Source organism: Ochotona princeps, chromosome 8 (genome assembly GCF_030435755.1).
Source record: "Ochotona princeps isolate mOchPri1 chromosome 8, mOchPri1.hap1, whole genome shotgun sequence".
Classification (NCBI taxonomy): domain Eukaryota; kingdom Metazoa; phylum Chordata; class Mammalia; order Lagomorpha; family Ochotonidae; genus Ochotona; species Ochotona princeps.
The window spans coordinates 58,604,022-58,623,073 of NC_080839.1; the positions used below are offsets into that span (position 1 = coordinate 58,604,022).

General features: G+C 39.2%; 1 protein-coding gene across 6 annotated transcripts in view; it reads right to left on the minus strand.

Moving 5' to 3' along the window:
- Positions 1-19,052, minus strand: part of LTBP1 (latent transforming growth factor beta binding protein 1) — a 388,845-nt gene that overhangs the window by 48,521 nt on the left and 321,272 nt on the right. For 4 of the 6 annotated variants that reach the window (XM_058668100.1, XM_058668098.1, XM_004582728.3 and 1 more), the window contains one exon: positions 17,017-17,142. In XM_058668100.1, the coding sequence (XP_058524083.1) occupies positions 17,017-17,142 (126 nt within the window). Of the gene's footprint in view, positions 1-572; positions 699-17,016; positions 17,143-19,052 lie in introns of all 6 variants that reach the window. The other 2 variants (XM_058668099.1, XM_004582724.3) reach the window with 1 other exon arrangement.

Consider the following 19,052-nt stretch of genomic DNA (forward strand, 5'->3'; position numbering starts at 1 on the left):
AAACTGAGTTGAAATCACAACTAATGAAAAAAAACAATACAAAATATCTTCTGCTGTTTAAGTTTATGCCCGACCATATCCTAGAATAACTTACGGAACTCAAAATTCCTTCCAACCTGGTCAACTATACAAATTCAAAATGCCATTTTACAGATACCATTCCTGGAAATAAAATCTTTTGCCAAAACCCTTCCTTAAATGTAGTGCCTAAGAACATGCATTTTGAAGGTACACAAACTGTATCAGATGCCAGATTTTATTCCTTTGATGAGGAATTACAGGATTTTGCATACTCAGCTAAGAGTTTTAATAGATAAATATTTTAAGTCATATTTCTCTATTTCCTAATATTCCCTCCCCCAACTATGTCTTTACATATTCTCAAGTGATAGGGCAAAATTAATTATGAAATTCTGCCCAAGTTACCAGCTTAACACCTCCCACTGTAAGAATGGAATCCCTATACATACAAAACTATATTGTGGGAAAAAAAAACCATTTAAAAAGAATAACTGATTTTTTCCCATATGGACACATGACATTTGTTGTGGGAAAAAAAATCTAAAACTCACCCACACACCCTTGCCCATCCTGTGGGGCTTGGAAACCCTGATAACATAGGCAGCGGAAGGAGCCAGCTGTGTTATCACAGAACCCGTGACGATCACAGATAGTGTTGTTAACACATTCATCAATATCTGAAAAAAAGACATTTCACATCAGACACAAAAAACAACCATGAGCTGACAAACACCAGACATAAATGGATAAACAGACACTCAGTATGTCCCGATTAGTAAGAGATGATCCCGTGTACACAGAACTTTTAAAACATTTTACACAACCATAAAATGTTTTGATGAAAATGGTTCCACAGCCACAACACTGAGTTCCATGAGAAAACACTGACTTGTCCCCAGGAAATGTTTTCTTGCGGAACTGACAGCCATAATGGCTGCAGTCAATGTTTCCTAGACGTTTCCAACTCTTTATTTCCATGAAATTATCCCTCCAGGGAAATACTGAAAATACTGTTGCTCATAGCAGCTCTCTCTGCAGTGCTGTGAGTGGCAAGAGGCTCCAATCCACTGAGTACTGTAGCAAGCCCATCAGGTGAGGAGCACAGGCAGACTTCAGCAAGGAGGCTGGCCAAGTGTCAGTTATTCATGAATGAAGATTCAGCGTCATCAAGATCATCAATTTCAGTACTGCTCCAATTGATTAACCAACTTGCTGAGTCATGATGTTCTCTGTAATTGAACTCAACATACTGGCCCTGGCCATTAGTAAATATTCTTATTTACTATAAAATAAATATAAAAGTAAACTGATAAAAGTAAACTCTCAGCTGTAAAAGTTCAAATGGATTTTTAGATTGGGTTCTTTACAAGTACTCATTTTCTTAGTCATTCCTTCTTAAACATGCTCTTTTTTCCACTACCATGCTACACACATCCACATTCAAGGTACTGTGATTTTTTTCTGCCCTTGGTCTTAAGAGTCACCCTCAGCACAAATTTCCAGAGAAACAACTAGAAAAATGTAATGATAAATAACATACAAAGATACATGAAGGTTGTATACTGATGTTCAGATAATGAAATCAAACAATGAAAAAAGAAAATGACAAGTGAAATTTCACTTGCCAGAATTTAGCTGAGCCGTAGTTAATAACCATCATATTGGGATTTTTTTTTAAAGTTCTTAAAGACAAATCGAACTTTTCTAGAAGAGAGAAATATATCCACATTTTCAGCAGCAGTCCTACGTAATTTTTCAACACTGACATTACCAAGCAAGAGTTTCATATTTGACTCATAAAATAGACTGCTGCATCAAAGTTTCATAATTTTTCTGATTAGAAACTGTCCTTTCTCTTTTCAAGGGGGTTCCTTTCCCACCCAAAACAGCCCCTGCCTTGCTAGTGCCTACTCTGGCATTTTCAATTATTCCTCCGTGTGTCCTTCAAACAAGTTAACACAGCTTGAGGGCCCGGCGGCGTGGCCTAGCGGCTAGAGTCCTCGCCTTGAAAGCACCGGTTCTAATCCCGGCAGCTCCACTTCCCATCCAGCTCCCTGCTTGTGGCCTGGGAAAGCAGTTGAGGACGGCCCAAAGCTTTGGGACACTGCACCCGCGTGGGAGACCCGGAAGAGGTTCCAGGTTCCCGGCTTTGGATCGGCGCGTACCGCCCCGTTGTGGCTCACTTGGGGAGTGAATCATCGGATGGAAGATCTTCCTCTCTGTCTCTCCTCTGTGTATATCTGGCTGTAATAAAATGAATAAATCTTTAAAAAAAAAAAAAAACAACACAGCTTGAAAAAGCTTTCACTTGAGCATGCAGTCGCCTTTCGTCCTTTCCCACTCACTCGACTTCACTGGAAAATCTCAATCGTCTACACTCACTACCCTCATTTTTTTAAAACACAGCTGTTCTTTGATATTACCAGGAGATTGGCTATAGGACCTCTTTGGATACCCTAATTCATGGGTGCTCTAATCCTTTCTATAAGATGGCACACAATTTGATTATAACCCATATGCCTTCTCTTGTGTACTTTTAAACACCTCCAGAATACTCATCATACTTAATACAATGTAAATGCTATAAGAATAGCTGTTATTGTTTAGGGAATAATGACAAAAAATAAGCCTGGATATGTTCAGTACAGATACACTCTTCTCCTGAATGGTCTCCATCCATGGTTGGTTGACTTCATGAAGACTGTGCAGCTAGTTATGATATGAAATAGTAACACTATGAACAATAATATTAATGATATTAGTATGTTGCTATAATTACTGGAAAGATTAAACAAAATAACACATATAGACGACTTACTGGCAGGGAATGTAGGAATCATGCTACACATGTCAACTATTACTACTGCGACTAGTACTAGACCACTGGTATTAGTACTAGTATCGCCAAGCTGTTGCTATAGTTCCTTTTCCTCCTTTTCCAAAAGTTGATTTTTTAAAAGATTTATTTGAAAGGCAGAGTTACAGAGAAAGAAGGAACAAGGGAGAGGGAGAGGGAGAAAGAATATGAATCTTTCAGTTAACAGGTTCACTCCCCAAAAGGTCAGGGATGTGCCCAAAGTCAGGAGCTTCTTCCAAGTGTCTCATGTGAGTGCAGGGGTCCAAGTGTGCGGACTTCCTCCACTGGTTTCCCAGGTGCATTAACAGCTGGATAAGAAGTGGAGTAGCTGGGACATTATGGAATGCTGGCATTGCAGGTAGATGTTTACCCAGTACACCTGACCCAAGGTTTAAAAAAATGTTTACATTATGTATTCACGTACTTAGTTAAGAGGTAAATCTACTCTGTGTAGTTTCCAATGTGAACTCAAGGCTGGGATTACAATTTCTTTTCTGATCACAATAGGGGAAGAGGGAGAAAATTTGCATCCTGTCAGTACATTACTTAATAGAGGTTACCTGCTAATTGAACTCTTTCTGAAATGGCCATCCAAGACATGCCATTCAATGCCTACGTGACTTAGGGGTTATACAGATATTCAGTAATACTTCAATTCCTCTTCACATGCTGATGACTGCCCAGTCTTTCAAGGCCTTCAGGACCATTTATGTAAGATCTATTGGACAAGTTAACCACAAATGAATGGTCACTCCCTTCTTCCACTTCTCCCATATTCCTTTCTTCAGCAAATCCAACCAAGGCAAGATCCTCAAGTGTCACCCTTCCCTTTCTCCTTCTCTTGTCCCTTCCTATCACAGCCTCTTACCCATTTTCCCCAACATTCTTGAGTCCTAGTTAGTTTCCCTACTTCCAGTGTTTTCTCCCCGCCCTCCTTTCCAACTATTCACCACCTCACTTCTGCCTACATGCTCTTTCCACACTGCAAAACCCAGCCATGCCACTTCCCTGCTCAGCATCTTTTTTTTTTCTGACCAGAGCGTAATCTACTTAGAACATGAAGCAGCATTTGTCATTTGTTGTCACCTGCATGTCTGGTTGCATTTCTTAACCAACCTCCCTTCTGCTTTACACTTCAGTCCTATTAGCATCCTAGAGTTTTTTAAAAAATACCCACATCTATGCCTTTAATTTATTACATTATGTACATTCCTTCCTCCACTGGAATCTCCCCACATCTCCCTCTGCCACTCTTGGTTGCCTGAGAAACTCCTCCTGGTCCTTTAGAAATCAGCCTAAAAGCTTCCTTGGTGGCACCTTCCTTGGCGACTTACAGAGCAGATCCAAGGCCACTCCTCGCTGCTCCCAGAGTCTTTTGTGCCATCACTGCACTCATTAGAGGTAGTTTTCAAGATGGGAAACCTTCATCTAAGCCTCTCTAGCCACTTAATTTTCTACTCAAATAAGAGGAGCCATGACCAAGAAGGAATGGAAGGTACTCACTAGAGGTTTGGTGGCTTTCCAGACCAAAGTTTTAAAGGAAAAACATTTGCTTTCCTTTGGATTAATTCTATGCCAAGAGTTAATAATGAATTCTTATGACGATTCACCAGCACAGGAACTGCATAGCTGAGCTGAAGGTGAACAAGCCCCAAGCTGACTATGAATGACTGGGTGTTTTGCAGACTGAGGATGAGGATAACAGTGACTGAGAAAATTCAGATGAGCAATATTTTGGATATGTAGGAATAGGAAAAAATAACATGGAATGCTTGCTGGAAACTAACTCTTCAACAACCAATATTTTATAAAAAAAATTGTACAATGCAACTCTCAAAAGTTTTATGTTCTCAACAATGAGGTAAGGTACTATTTTAACAAAGGGACAATATTTGTTTTATATCTAATGAGCTGCATGGACATTTCATTAAAAACTTTGCTGATGATACGAGCTCTCCATGTATTGTTCCATTGTTAATCTAGAAAAGTGAAAGCCATCTCATTTTTGCTAAAGATGAATTTTGAATATGAAACTAGCTTTTTGAATTATCCAAATGCCTGTTTTCTCTTTTGCCTAACAAAGGGTAATTTGTCAGTTTTGTTTAGGGATCTGTAGGCAACATGCAAGACATTATCACTAGTAATACAATCCCACAGATGAGCGACTGTCCAGTAATCTCTTCATTGTCAACCTAGAAAATACCTGCTACTTTCTGATGGAAGTGTTTTCTATTTATATTTTACAAAAAAACGGGAGACATAAATATTGATGTTTCCAGTGGAACTGATGTCAAGAAAATATTGCACAGATGAATTATAGTGGAACACTGATGAATTCACCAAGAACAAGTTATCTACGTGTAAGAAAGAAAAACAAACTGGTTGTGATGGAGACAGCTGCTGGCTCACTGTAAAAGCAGCAATGTTGTCAATGACCAAGAGGCCCAAGCTTTCGAAAGTCTTAACTATTGAGCTATTTGGCATCTCCATTTTTCTAATTCATATACTTTTTATCTAATGTATATTCTCAATGGGTCAAAGGTTTCAAAAACTCATTGACTTATCAGAGATAAGAAAAGCAGAACTATCTCCATACATCTGATGCTCTAACAAAGGTACAAATTCAGCTACCCAGGGTCATCTTCCTTTGTTTATTTGTTGCATTTCCTTTTTCCTTATTCTGAGCAGGACATGTGGATTTATAAGGGGTAGGGGTTCACTAAGGAAGTTTCCTTATTCTGCCAAGAAACTAAAAAAAGAAAAGTAGATGGAGGTATGAAAGCATCATTTGTGGTAATGGGTCACTCACAAGAAAATCTGCAGAGTCACGCAACTGGAAAGTAACATCCTTTCTGCCATCAAACGCCTTAGATCATGCAACTCATTTAGACTTCAGGGGAACTCAAGGATTATCCAGAAATTCAGCCCAGAGCAGAAACAAGCTCTCCCTCAGTCACTGGGAGAGTTGGCAAGAGAATGGAGCAGTAACAACCTTCTGAATCCTAGGCTGTGACCTGCTGCCCAGATGTCTTCTTGCCTCCCAAAACAAAGACAGTCAGTCCTGGATGGTGAATAAAACGGAATTGTGCCTCCAATGAACATACTAGAATAAATGCAGAGAGATGGAAATGTGTTCCTTCTCTATGGTGACTCTTGTGCTCTGTCACTCATTAGCATGCAGTTTAATCAAGTCCTCTTGTCCTTAACAAAGCCATGGCATCTTTGTTACTAAAACCACAAGTACCATCACCATCAGCTTGAAATCTAAGTATCAGAGGTACTTTCAGCCCTAAAGAAGACTCTAAGACTTTGGGCATCAATGGTGTGCCAACTTCAGCAGGTCCCAGAACCATGTCCAGCAATGAGGCTTCTGGATCTTATCATAAAGAGGAAATGACCCAATGTTTCCATACTGGAAGGGATGTAGGGTTCCTACTAAAGGGAAATACAGCCCTCACACTCTTTACTGAAAAGAATGGAAACCAACCAGGACATAGTAAATCCCAGCCCCAAAGTGGGACTGAAAGATGTTAAACCAGCTGAATAGCTGCCCAGAGGAATTTTAAATGGCATGGCTGCTGGCCCAAAAGAGATTAAGATCTTTTTCACAGTATAGGAGAGATGCCAGCATCACACAGAAGATGAGCACAAAGCCTAAAACACAGAATTCAGCCAATAGGAAATTAAAAACTGGATTTGGAGACGGTCCAGACACTACAATAGGATATTATGGCAGCTTCTAAAAAAGATCCACTGAGGTTTGGCAACATCGATTCGGCTACAGAATACAGGCCTTGTATGCTATGGAAAATAACTTTGTTCTGAAAAACGGGGATAAGCCAAAAACGGAAAAAGCCAATGTCCTCACATACAGTTTCAACACCATGCTGTTGTGTGACAGAAAGGACAGGGAAACACAGGGGAACCTTGGCAGTCCCAGTCTGTCTTGAAACCTGCTTCACATAGAAATTTCTAGCAAATAAATTGGGGGAAAAAAGGAGTGGCCAATGACAGATAAGTTTTTTTGAATCACTTCAGATGTACTATGTTGAATGAGATTTTCTTATTCTCTGAAAAGTACCCAGACATGCTTCCCAGTTGATTTCCTTAAGAGGGTGTAAGTTTCAGAGAAAAATTAAAGCAAATCTCTACTCTGGTTCTTATCAACTACTATGTAGACAAAATACAAGGGGGTTTCATAACATTCATGGAAAATGAAGCTGAAAATTTGCTTTCCAACATTTCTGAAATCCATGCAACATGTTTTAGAGATCTTCAAGAACTTCATGAAGATGTTATGAAAAACTACATGGATTTATTTGTTTTTGCAGCAAATTATCCTATCCTTGAATTTCATTTTCCAGAAACTTTTTAAAGTACCTTTGTATATATTCCGCATCTGTAAAAGAAATCTTTCTGGACACCAACCTAAAATAAATCCTATCACCTCAGTTATTGTATCCAAAGGCATGGGAGTCATCCTTGATTACCTACCCACATGCTTCTTATCACACTCATCTAATTTTTTCCATTGGTTTTAGCTCTAATTTCTCCATCCTCTCCAACTCGCTTCAGAGCCTCACTATTGCCCACCCAGCTTCTTTCAATGGCAAACCAGTGTGCTTTCAGCCACTCTTCGTGATTCAAATTTTTCTAATGATAGAGTGATTTATCTACTGAAACAGTCTAATCTGCTTACTCCTCATCAGTGTTTCCCCATGGATAACTGTAGAAAGGCCCTGCCACGAGCCCTCTGGCCTTGTCCATACTGGGAAAAGTGGACACCCTGCCTCAGCATCTTCTATTTTATCTTTGTGTTGGATCATTCCATCAGGATCAAATATTTCCTGCCATTTCCTATAAAAAAAAAGCTGCTTCTTACCATACTCCTTTCAGTGAGAATGTTATTTCTCACCCCATTTTAACAGACAAGTTTCATAACTTTTGTTTACTCCATCAGTTCATATTTCTGTGTGACTCCTGCACACAGGAGGCTACTGGAACGCAGTTCACTGTTTTATAAAACCCAAAGAACTCTGCTTGACTATTGTCTTCATAGAATCTTCTGTATTACTCAACCCAGCTAAAGATTTTCTTGCCGAAGTAACTTGTGTTATTCTACATGCTCCTGGGATTCCTCTTAAGCCAGGGGCACTCCTAAAAATCATCCCTTCACTCGACTTCTAGATGTTGAAGTTTCTTATGGATGAGTCCTAGGACCTGTTTTCTTCTCAATCTACCATCTCTCTCAGTAGCTTCATCCATGCTGATGGTTCCAAATATCATCTATATCGGATCACTCCTGCTTTGTACCTCCAGTCTAGGCTCTTCTGAACACTAGGCCTGAACACTATACTGCAAAAACAACACATACTGTAATTGGATTCTCTATAATAATGCAAGGGTTTTTCAATAAAGATTAATTTAGCTCTACCTTTTCCCCTACAGACCACCGGAACCCTGAAAGGGGCTCCTGGGCCAATCCCTTTCTCTGTTCTACATACATATGCCTTTTCATGGTTAGAAATGACAGTCAGTGGATGCTCTTTTACATAACACTAAAACATAAAATTAATGAGCTTCTAGAAATCTGTCATGTTTAGAAAAGTCCTAAGACTTTTAAAAAGTTCTTTAATATACTTACGTATTTACAGATATTAATTTTCAAATGTTTATATTTTACCCCTCGGGATCATTTCCACCAGGCTTTTAAAGACAAAGAAATGGAGTGAATGCACATGACTCTTCATTGAAAGTCAAGTCAAATCCAGAGTCTCACACATGAAGTCATTCCAGATTAACCCCTTCAAAAGGAAAGTTCTTAAGGAGCACCTGGCGTTGGCATTTCACATTGTTTTATTCAGTGAGTGACCACTGAAACAGGGGCATCAGTCTGTGCCAAGTAGCTTCCCTCCTAAAGGGAGCGCCCAGAGCCCAGGGTTTGTATCTGAAATGGGCCAGAATAGAGGCAATTAAGAATGGGAGCTGAGGGCTGCTGGGTAGAGAAGCCATCTGTAGCTGTCAGATGTTTGTTCATTAGAATAAAACTTTAATACTCTAGGTTAAACTTCCAACTTGAGTACATGAGACATTCAGGGGGAAAACGTGGAACTAGGTTTAACAAAGTTGAATGAGGAATAAAACATTTCTATTTTCTTGTAAGAGTAAAACCCATCAACGCATTCGGCCATCTGTGCTGCTTTGGAGCAAAAGGCAATCAGTGCATCATGCAGTTTAATATTTTGTTTCCATGTCTTCCCAGATATTATGTAACACTGGCAAAAGCCTGGGGGAAGGATTGGAATACAGGAAAGAATGGTTTCTAAAAATTAGAAGAGATAACATAAGAAAACCTAACAAGTCCACTTGTTTTACTCCTGAGAGAAACAGAATCATAGTTTATCATGACCAGTGAACTACCACAGAAGTCTCAGTCCATCATAAATTCCACGTCATTTTAAAAAAGCTCTTTTACACAAATGAACAAACATTACACACATCCACTGTGCATTCCTTTCATCAAAACTACCACAAAAGATAATGTATGTTAAATATATTTTGTGGTTTTACACTATTTTAAGTTTTTAAAATGTGCTATTACTTTGCCTTAACATACGTATCTATGACACTTGGATTGTGTCTCCCTTAATTTAACTGTTATTTTTTATTTCTGTGGTTTTTTTTAAAGCTCAACATCTTGTTTTGAATATACAGCCAGCCTGTCCATTACTGTCTCCATAGTCTTTCTTATTCTAACAGGTGTTGCCAATGAGGCCCAGGAGAAAACCAAGTGCAGGCCAAACATACCAAATCCTAGATTCATCTTTCTAACACTCAAACCCCAGAGGCAAGTTATGATTAGCCAAGAAAAGTCCCCTTTTTCACTACTGATTTTTTATTTTCTATATTCAAAGAGAAGGCCAAGAAAGATCAGTTATGAAACCACAGGAAATACACAGTGTACCTCTAGAAATAACAGCTGCAATGCTTCAATGCAAACAAGGATCAGCCCTGTACGCCATCAGTTTATGAACAACTGGGAAACGAAAAGATTTAAATACTTAAAATGCTTCCTAGTCGTTTCGGATAAGCTACAGATCATGTCCTCTTCATTCATTAGCCAACCATGTATTGTACCCTAAGTAATTATTCCCAATGGTATTTCAAACTGTGAAGAATACAGTTAATAACAGTCAAAACCACCAGGTAACATCTAGCATCCCTATATTTTACGTAAAGAGCAAATGAGAAAATCAGTACAATGCACTTAGCATAACACATGTCTTAGAGCAAGGCCTGAGAAATGCCCATGATTACTTTCTTGGCTATCCTTTTCAAACAGCCATGAAATTAGATGCATGAAGTATCCCTGGTACACTCACTCGGAAGCCCCAGAAAATTACTTCATAGTCTCTTGAATGTCTAAATACAGCTGTGGCTGCAATGGCTAAGAAACACTATAAAATATTTAAACAAAATATTAAACTAAATACGTCAGCTTCCCATGACCTAGCATGAATTAAAGTTGGTGATGTCATCAAAAGACTTAGCAGAATAGGTGATACCAGCATAAGGTGCTGCAGGGTCAGCTTGCCTACTCGAGCACTTGACTTTCTGGCAATCTTTGGTCTAGTTTCTAGCTGCAACACAAGTGTTCACTTCTCCTTCTATCAATAGATGATTTTTCACAGTTCTGGGTTTTAAAGAGTCAGCAGTGATAAAAAAAAAAAGGCTTAGGAAGAGCCCTTGAGTGTTTTTTTTTTTCCTTCTAAGATGGTTCTTTTACTTATATGCAAATGCTGATACACAGAAATCAAGCGATGCATGGAAAATCTGTATTCTGGGTCCAAAAGCAACTCATTCCAGCAAAATTTCCTCAGCTGTCTCCCTAATGATTTAAACATCCATTTTCACTTCCTACTGCAGAGGCACACCCACAGGAAGAGGGGGTGTGAACAGTAGCCTTCAGAGCTGGAAGCCACTTCCCCTCCTTACCTGGAATGTCGCAGGAACCCCCCACCCCCTTTTGAAAAACACATTGGGGAGAATGGAATCTTGTGGTTAAATTCCGTTTCTTTAGAAAAGAAATACTCAAGTCTTTCTCTACCCCAAGATTCAGACCCTAAAATGACTAAAACCTTAACAAATCTTTGGGCCAAGCAGCCAGATGTAATATATTATTGTGTCAGGGTACTTCAGAGTCCTACTTGGCTAAATCATTCTCAAAACTATTTCCTCTTTGGTGATAGATATAAAGTTCTATCTCCATACCACAAAACCACCAATTGCCTTGGAGCGCTGTCCACAATGGTTTCATGCTTTCACACTACATGGTTTGTAGAAAACAGACCCAAATGTCAGAAAACATACCATGCTTGCTCCCAATTTGTTATTGCTTTGATTTGGCAAAGTTGCCTTCCCTGAGTTTTCTGGTTCTCATTGGACACAAAATTAGCCTAATGGTTTGAACACACCTTCGTCGAGTTGTCCTGCCCTCCCTGCTCTTAAAGAGTCTGGCCATCCACCACCACTTTCATTGGTTATGCTTTCCCTTCCAACGAATGTGTTAGCAAGCAGGAATTTATAATAAATACCTCAAAATGGTTACAAGATCAGAGTCTTGCTAGCCATTTAACAACAGGATGTTAATTCTTTAAAAACTCAGTAAAATACTGGAGGGACAGAGTGGTGGCTAGATGTTGCACCAAATTGCGTTCCACTCTTATAGTCCTTCACTTTTTTTTTTAATCAATATTGGGTTTTGAAAATTCATAGTGGAGGTTGCTGATCACATATTCGGTCCAACGTATTACTGGGAAGAAGAAGAAGTAAACAACATTGTGGTCATCCAAGGAAGGAGAGCTACAGAATTAGAGACAGGCTTTCAGATTTCTGTTCTAATGAAAAGTAGAGAAATGTTTGTTTTGAAATAGATTCTATTTTGACATACAGTTTTAGATTTACAGCAAAATTACAGAATTCCTTTATCTCCCCGCTCTCTGCTCCCAGTCATCCCTACTTATCAATATCTGTATCATCTGGTGGTACATGTATTATAACTGATACAGCATTATCAATCAGAGCCCAGTTTACACGAGGGCTCACTCTGGGTGGTATATTCTGTTTGATCTTTTCACACCACTCCCAGTACAACAGATCCCCTGTCAGCAGTGGGAAGAGTTGGCCACTGCCATCTCTTAACCCCCGTCTATTTCCTGATGAGACTATATCACTTTGCTGGTGGAAGACCAGTCTGAACTATGCAGAACTCAATAGGGCTTTGTTTTGTTTTTTTTTTTTTTTTTTTTCAGGAGTGCTAAATTTTTAGTGGTTTCAGGTGACATCCTATGAAACTGCCATTTATATTCAGGTTGTAAGTGACCATCTAGGCAGGTGCTATATAATATTCACAATTGTAAGGAGCTTGGTGGAAACTCACTTGCACATTCATCTCATCACATATATATATATATATGTATATATATATATATATATATTTTTTTGAGTATTAGTTTTTTTTTTTAATTATTTATTGTTTAACTTCAGTAATTACATTGTATTATGTGACACAATTACATAGATACTTGGGTTCTCCCCACCCCTCCCCAAACCCTCCCACCATGGTGGATTCCTCCACCTTGTTGCATAACCACAGCTCAAGTTCAGTTGAGATTCCCCCATTGCAAGCGTATACCAAACATAGAGTCCAGCATCTTATTGTCCCGTCAAGTTCAACGGCTTCTTAGGTATACCCTCTCTGGTCTGATGACAGAGCCAGCAGAGTATCATCCCAGTCAATTGAAAGCTCCAACATACCATCAGCAAAAATTTACATCATTATGGAATTAATTGACATAGTAATGAGTAACCAATACGTTAAAAGTAAATGCGGGTTCCCAGCCACCTTCTGTGACCACCTCACCTATACTTCAATTTTAGTTTATACACAACATATAACATTCAAAACATAACATGTTATACATAACATCATATCATCTTAAATTAAGGCAAACATGTGGTATTTAACCTTTTGGGATTGGCTCATTTCCCTTAGCATTATGGTTTCCAGTTTGGCCCATTTGGCCACAAAGAACTGCATTTTGTTTTTTTTAATAGCTGAGTAGTATTCCATGGAGTAGATGAACCATAGCTTGTTTTTTTTACTTGGATACAACATTTTAAATATTTGTTTTATAAACTCACGGACAGAGGCAGAAAAGCCAATCACGAACAGCCCAGGAGCAGACCAGGTTCCCAACTTTTGCTCAAGCACCCAGTTCTCTTTTTTATGCTCTATCCTTTCTTCTTTCCATAGCTGATCATTCTCCAGCATCTCATGCTGGACTCATCTATTAGTGCTTACAAAACAGTGAGTGTTTTTGTTTTTTTGTTGTTTACATAGCCCAGTACCTAATACAATGGCTGGCACATAGTAGGGACTTAACCATTTATCAAATCAATGAGTGAGATGCGTTCTAACACAGGAGGTTTAAGACAATTTGGTTGTTGTTTGGAGGCTTAATTAGCTGTGACTAACCACGTGTGGCCAGCAAGGGAGGAAAAGGGTGCCAGGTTCTGTGAGCCACTAATGCTTCTTCTGCAACACTGGGCCCCTGATGAGATCCTGTAGGATGAACACAACCTTTCCACCTTGTGAATAAGCCAGAGGGCACAGTGAGGTTTAGAGATCCCACTGTGGTGTTACACATTCTCATTCAGCTCAGTCACACACAGAGAACACAGGTGCCCCTGACCAAGATCAGTATGGAAAGAGGCAGGAGACAGAGGTGACCAAGAGCCATTTCCCCTTGGAGTCAGTGGACAGTGTGATTCTTTGGAAATAGATGATCACACATTCCCTGATTTCCCTCCCATTCATCTCACAGGTCTGGTCTTGAGAAAACAACTGAACTCTGAGACTGCTTATGAATGCGATGACAAAAAAGAATAGGAGAGGTTGGAAATTTTAAAAATAGTATAAGGTACATGTCATAGAAAACAATGCGCTGAGTAAAAGAAGTAAGAAGTTCTCTTTGTTTTAATACACAAGACAATAGTTATGTTAGAAGGTGAGAAGAGGTAGCAGGAGATGAACTCTAAATAGAACATGAAGGGAACACAGAGGATTAAGTTGACCCAAACAGTCCTCAATTCCTTGAAATTTTCTGACATCCAAGGCAGGGATTTGAAAAAAATAACTTGTACATCTTCTTATATACCATGAGTTATACTTTCTACTTTTTCTATCTATAACTACATTCCTTAAATATAACACATAATCTATCATATATAAACCACAAATAGAATTTCCCTTGTCCAAAATGCCAGGACTGGTCTTGCAAAATTTCCTAATTTTGCAAGTCTAGGAATATTTGCATAGGTTTTACCAGTTCAATACCTATAAACCAAAAATCGAAAACCCCCATTTCTTTTTTTTGCATCTCAATATTATGGTGACTGTTTTTGACTTCTGACAATGGTAAATTTGACTTGCATGTCACATCACTCAAAAAGTCTGGGATATGGGCCACTTCAACTTTTGGATTTTGGGTTAAGAATGCTGATTCTGCATGTAATTTCTTATCCCTGATTTTCTTCATGGCACGTAGGCTCCCTGTGAACAAGATCTTTATATATTTTGTCCTCAGAACAGTGTCTGTCATCAGGACTGTTTAGCTCAGCAAAGATACCTACTAAGTCAATGCGTAAATGATGAATAGCTGCTCACCCCCCGCCTACTCCCCACTCCACTTAAACTCTGAAGAACACACTTCTTTATTTCATGTGGGAAACCCAAACATTTTCTCCTGCTCCCTCTCCAAAGTGCAACACACTCAGGTAAGGGAAAGGGAGAATCCAGGGGTACCACTGATTTTTTTTTCTGCACCACCTTATAGGCTACTTTAAGGTAATTCATGCTTATACAGTTGGCCTCTTCAATAACTAAGACCAAATGTCAGTAACCGGCCACGCTGCGGGAACTGGGGGCAATCCTCTCCTTCCTCCAGCTAGCAGGGATTCATTCAGTTTGTTCTTGCCCTCACATCAACACAGTTTCAGTTCCTTTAATTAGCACATTGGTGAATGGGCATGAGGTCAGAGCAACAGCCACTTCTGAGGGTTAATGACATCAACTCCATTGCTAAATCCCAGTCATATGAGCTGGCTTTGTCCAACACCACAGCCAGGGGTGGAATCAGGACATAGCACCATTGCCATAAGTTTCAGACTAAGTCCAACAAAAGAAAATTTGGACCAAATTAGTGTATTGGATTAAGTCCATAGAAAATAAAATTCTTGCAGAACTTGTTCTAGAAAGAAAATAACATGCCCAACAATTAGAGATTTCTAGTTACACTACCATGTATCAGCGTAACATTCTAAATTACCTACTTTATTACTTGTAAAAGTGTCCAGTTTCTACAGTATGAAAGTATGCATTCAGTGTCAAAGAGAGTACACTTGATGAGTACAATAATTTACAAAGCACTAGAAGTTTTATAAAAACACATTTTGAAATTCAAGAATTTTCCAAGTAAATGACCAACAACATTAGAGTTTCAATTAACGATGATGATGTAACTCCCGAGTAGTGTTCTAAAAGGTACAGATGGAAAGAAAATGTAGTCAAGACAAAAGACATGATACATGTGAATATGTTCATGTTGGGTAAGCTTGCCTGCAACGGCGACTTCAATGAGTGAGCCTCTGAGAGGGCTGCAGTTTTTCTGCCTACAGTTCAGTATGGCACAACTCTAACTCTCAACAGTCCTAACTTGGCCCATTGTTTAGAGAAGGAAACCTTTCCTGCCTATGATGCAGACTTGTTAGAGTTTGTCAAAGAAGCAAACCTGCATCTCTCTGGAATGCCAGGATTCTACATACCTGCTGCCTCAGGAACTCCTATGTCCCAGCACCCTATTCTTCAACTGGGGGACAACATTATCTCTTGGGAAAAATGTGTCTGTTCAAGCTAGTCTCGGAGCTCTACACACTAAGCTGAATGCAAAACTGGAACCACTGAAGCCTGGATTTCTTGTAAATCTCTCATCGCCCACACTATCATGATGTTCTCCTTCACTTCCCAACTTACAATCCCTTCCAAACCCCTCAATCTGTTGCTCAAACCCAACCCTATGCTATCTCGCTTGCACTGGAAACCAAATCTGGCGTCCATGTTTTGTCTTCTCAGCAGGAGAGCAATTTCAACAATCTTCTGCTTTTTATAAGATGAGTTTATTCCTCCAATGTAATAATTAGTTGCAGATGAACCTGGTCACTGGTCTTCACTTCACTGTGGTGCTAGCAAGGACAGCACTTTCCGTTGCTCTATTTTTTAGACCAGAGAATCTGGGACTATCCTAGATGCGGAACAGAACTTTCATAGTTTAGTTCTTTTAAAATATTACTGGGTTTTAACCACGTAAATTCTCAGGGACAGAAATTATCATGACTGGAATAGTCTCAGTTTACTTTTAAGAAGGTTCAGAAGAATTATTCCTCAATTTCAGACTAGAGTAAGTCAACAAGAACACAGACTCTATCAAAATAACCCGAGATATTTGTCTCAAAACATGCAAACATACAAAGATTACAAACAGGAAGCTGCCAATCAGGTTATTGTAATGTCTTCCAATACACTTAACTCTTAAGGTTATTGATTACTTAGAGGTAAAAAAAAAAGTACACTCACAATAAGGATGTTAGAAGAATGACTCTAGAAAATCTCTGTTCACAATGGTACAGAGAAATCAAGCAAGGTATTATAAATAGGAAATCAAGATGCACTGCATGAAACATAATCCCAAACAGATAAGCTTCTGAGAGGCTGACAGTTCTAAGTCTCCCATATGCACCAACTAAAATCCTCAGCCCCTTGTTGCCAACTCATTAATTCACAGGGAGCAGTGGAATCATCTGAATTTTTCACCATCACAACCATACGTTATCTGATTCATAACTATCGGCCACCCCTGAGCTTTACATTCAGGCATAAATCACTGTGACGCGCACATGGATGGTGGTCTCAAATGAACAGTAGCGCTTTGCATCTTAAGAGTAAAGCTTTGCCTGTTAGAAAGCAGAGCACATCCTTGGTACCTGATCACACGACAGATGATTTCTTAGGGTTTACTCACCTTCACAGGTACGGCCATCAGCTGAGATGGAGAAACCTTGCTCGCAGACACAGTGAAAGGAACCAGCTGTGTTTAGACACTCGCCATGGGGACCACAGAGTCCTGGTTGGTCACATTCATTAATATCTGGAAATCGAAACAGTTTCAAACAATTGAAAGAAATCTGTTTTGCTTTCATATGATATTAGACATACAAGGAAAACTGATTTCAAAATGGCAGGATACTTCAGAGAGAACCTCATTTGTCTACATGCAGATCACAGGATACAGGCAATTGTTGAGACAGAGAACCTAGGTAGGCTGACCTACCAAGGTATCAGTTTCATAGGTTCAACCCCAAACCACCCTTCTGAGAGACATGGTAGAGGATGCAGAATCACTCTAAATAGAAAAGTCACTTTGTCTTCCTCTGTCCTCATCCATCAAGTGTGTAGTTGTGCTATTGTCTGCAGTATCTGATATCCTTGCCCATTCATCCCAAGTGCAAAACTGGACACATCTTATACAGTAGTTGGTGCAGAAACAGAATTTCATAAATGTATGCCGAGTACATAAGTAGTCTGCAGTCTGTATTTTGTTTGAAATGGCTAATAAAAATAAAATACAATGGACAGAAGGCATTTTAGAACAAGGACACTAATATTAATATAATTTATGATGATAAAATTTGTGAAAAAGGGCAAAGTTCTTACTGCACTGCATAACGCACAAAGTTCAAGAAGTGGTAGCTACTATCATGAAGAATCATGAACAGTTTATGCTGCAAATTTACAATGGTCATCTTATACTATGCCTGTACCCAACTTGAATAATTATGTTTCCCTAGACAAGGTCAAGACACATTCCCAAACATGTGTAGCATTTAGTTTAAGTAAATCATTCAGGCTATTTCTAATCATGTTGGCTAACAATGCCCAGCATGACAACATGAGGAACCCAGGGGATATTCTACCTATTCACCATGGCACTGACATATGCAGGATAAATAGGATAGGGAACCTTGCCATTGGGAAGCTCACAATTTAACAGGGAAGGAGGACTCCATGTGAATGGCTGTAAGGATTGATGGGAAAAGATAGAGTTCTTCAAAGCAACTCATAGTTTATGTTTATCACTAACCCCGTGGGGCTTCTCAACAAAGCAATCCTTTCAGTGCATCTAGGATCTCCTAAGCTCGTCTTTCTATCATATTAATTTCATTGTACAATGAAAATCCTGATAACTACCAGTTTATCCACCTGTCTGCATGAATCTTGAACTCCCTACATCTTCCCATTTGCCATGATTCAGATCCTTTGGCTATCTACTGCTCAGCTAAAATAAGAAACTGAGCAGGAATTATCTTCTCTAAATAATTTTTCCATTTGTGTTATTGTCACTAATTTTCAGATATTTCAAAAAAGAGCAAAATCGTTTTTCTGCTAAGGTTCCTAATATTATTCCACTCTGTGAAACTGACTTCCTTTATGTAATTTCTGATTATCTTTTATGCTTGTTCTCTGCCTATTGATAGAATGGTAATACTTTTGAATCCTGACTTTCTCTCCTTCTTGCAACCTGCTACTCAGAGTTACTTCTGAGGAAGAAAGTTCCACAAAGTTCCACGGATCCCATGCATATCCATCTGGTCAAGCCCTAGCAGCTTCCCAAGATCTCCTTATTTTAGCTTGTGCCTCAGTGTGGCACCCTGAAAGCCACCCGCTTTGAAACAGCACACAGGAAATAAGGCACAAAAATTCTTGCTTCAAAAGAAGTCAATGACGAACAAGTAATTGTCTGAAGAGTTAGATGACAGAAACTGAAGACGAATTCCCGGACTTTTTTTCCAGGAAACTGCTCAGAAAGAACAACATGAATATCTGGAACTAGAGAAACATATGCATTCAATTTGGGTTGTACTTATTGAGCCATTTCTAAACTATGCTGCTAGTAACCCAGAGCGGAAAGCCAGACTATATTTAAGTTGGGTTTCTTTCTTGGGTCCGAGATTCCACAGAAATTCACAACTTGGCGCGTGAAAGCCAAAACGTGAAACT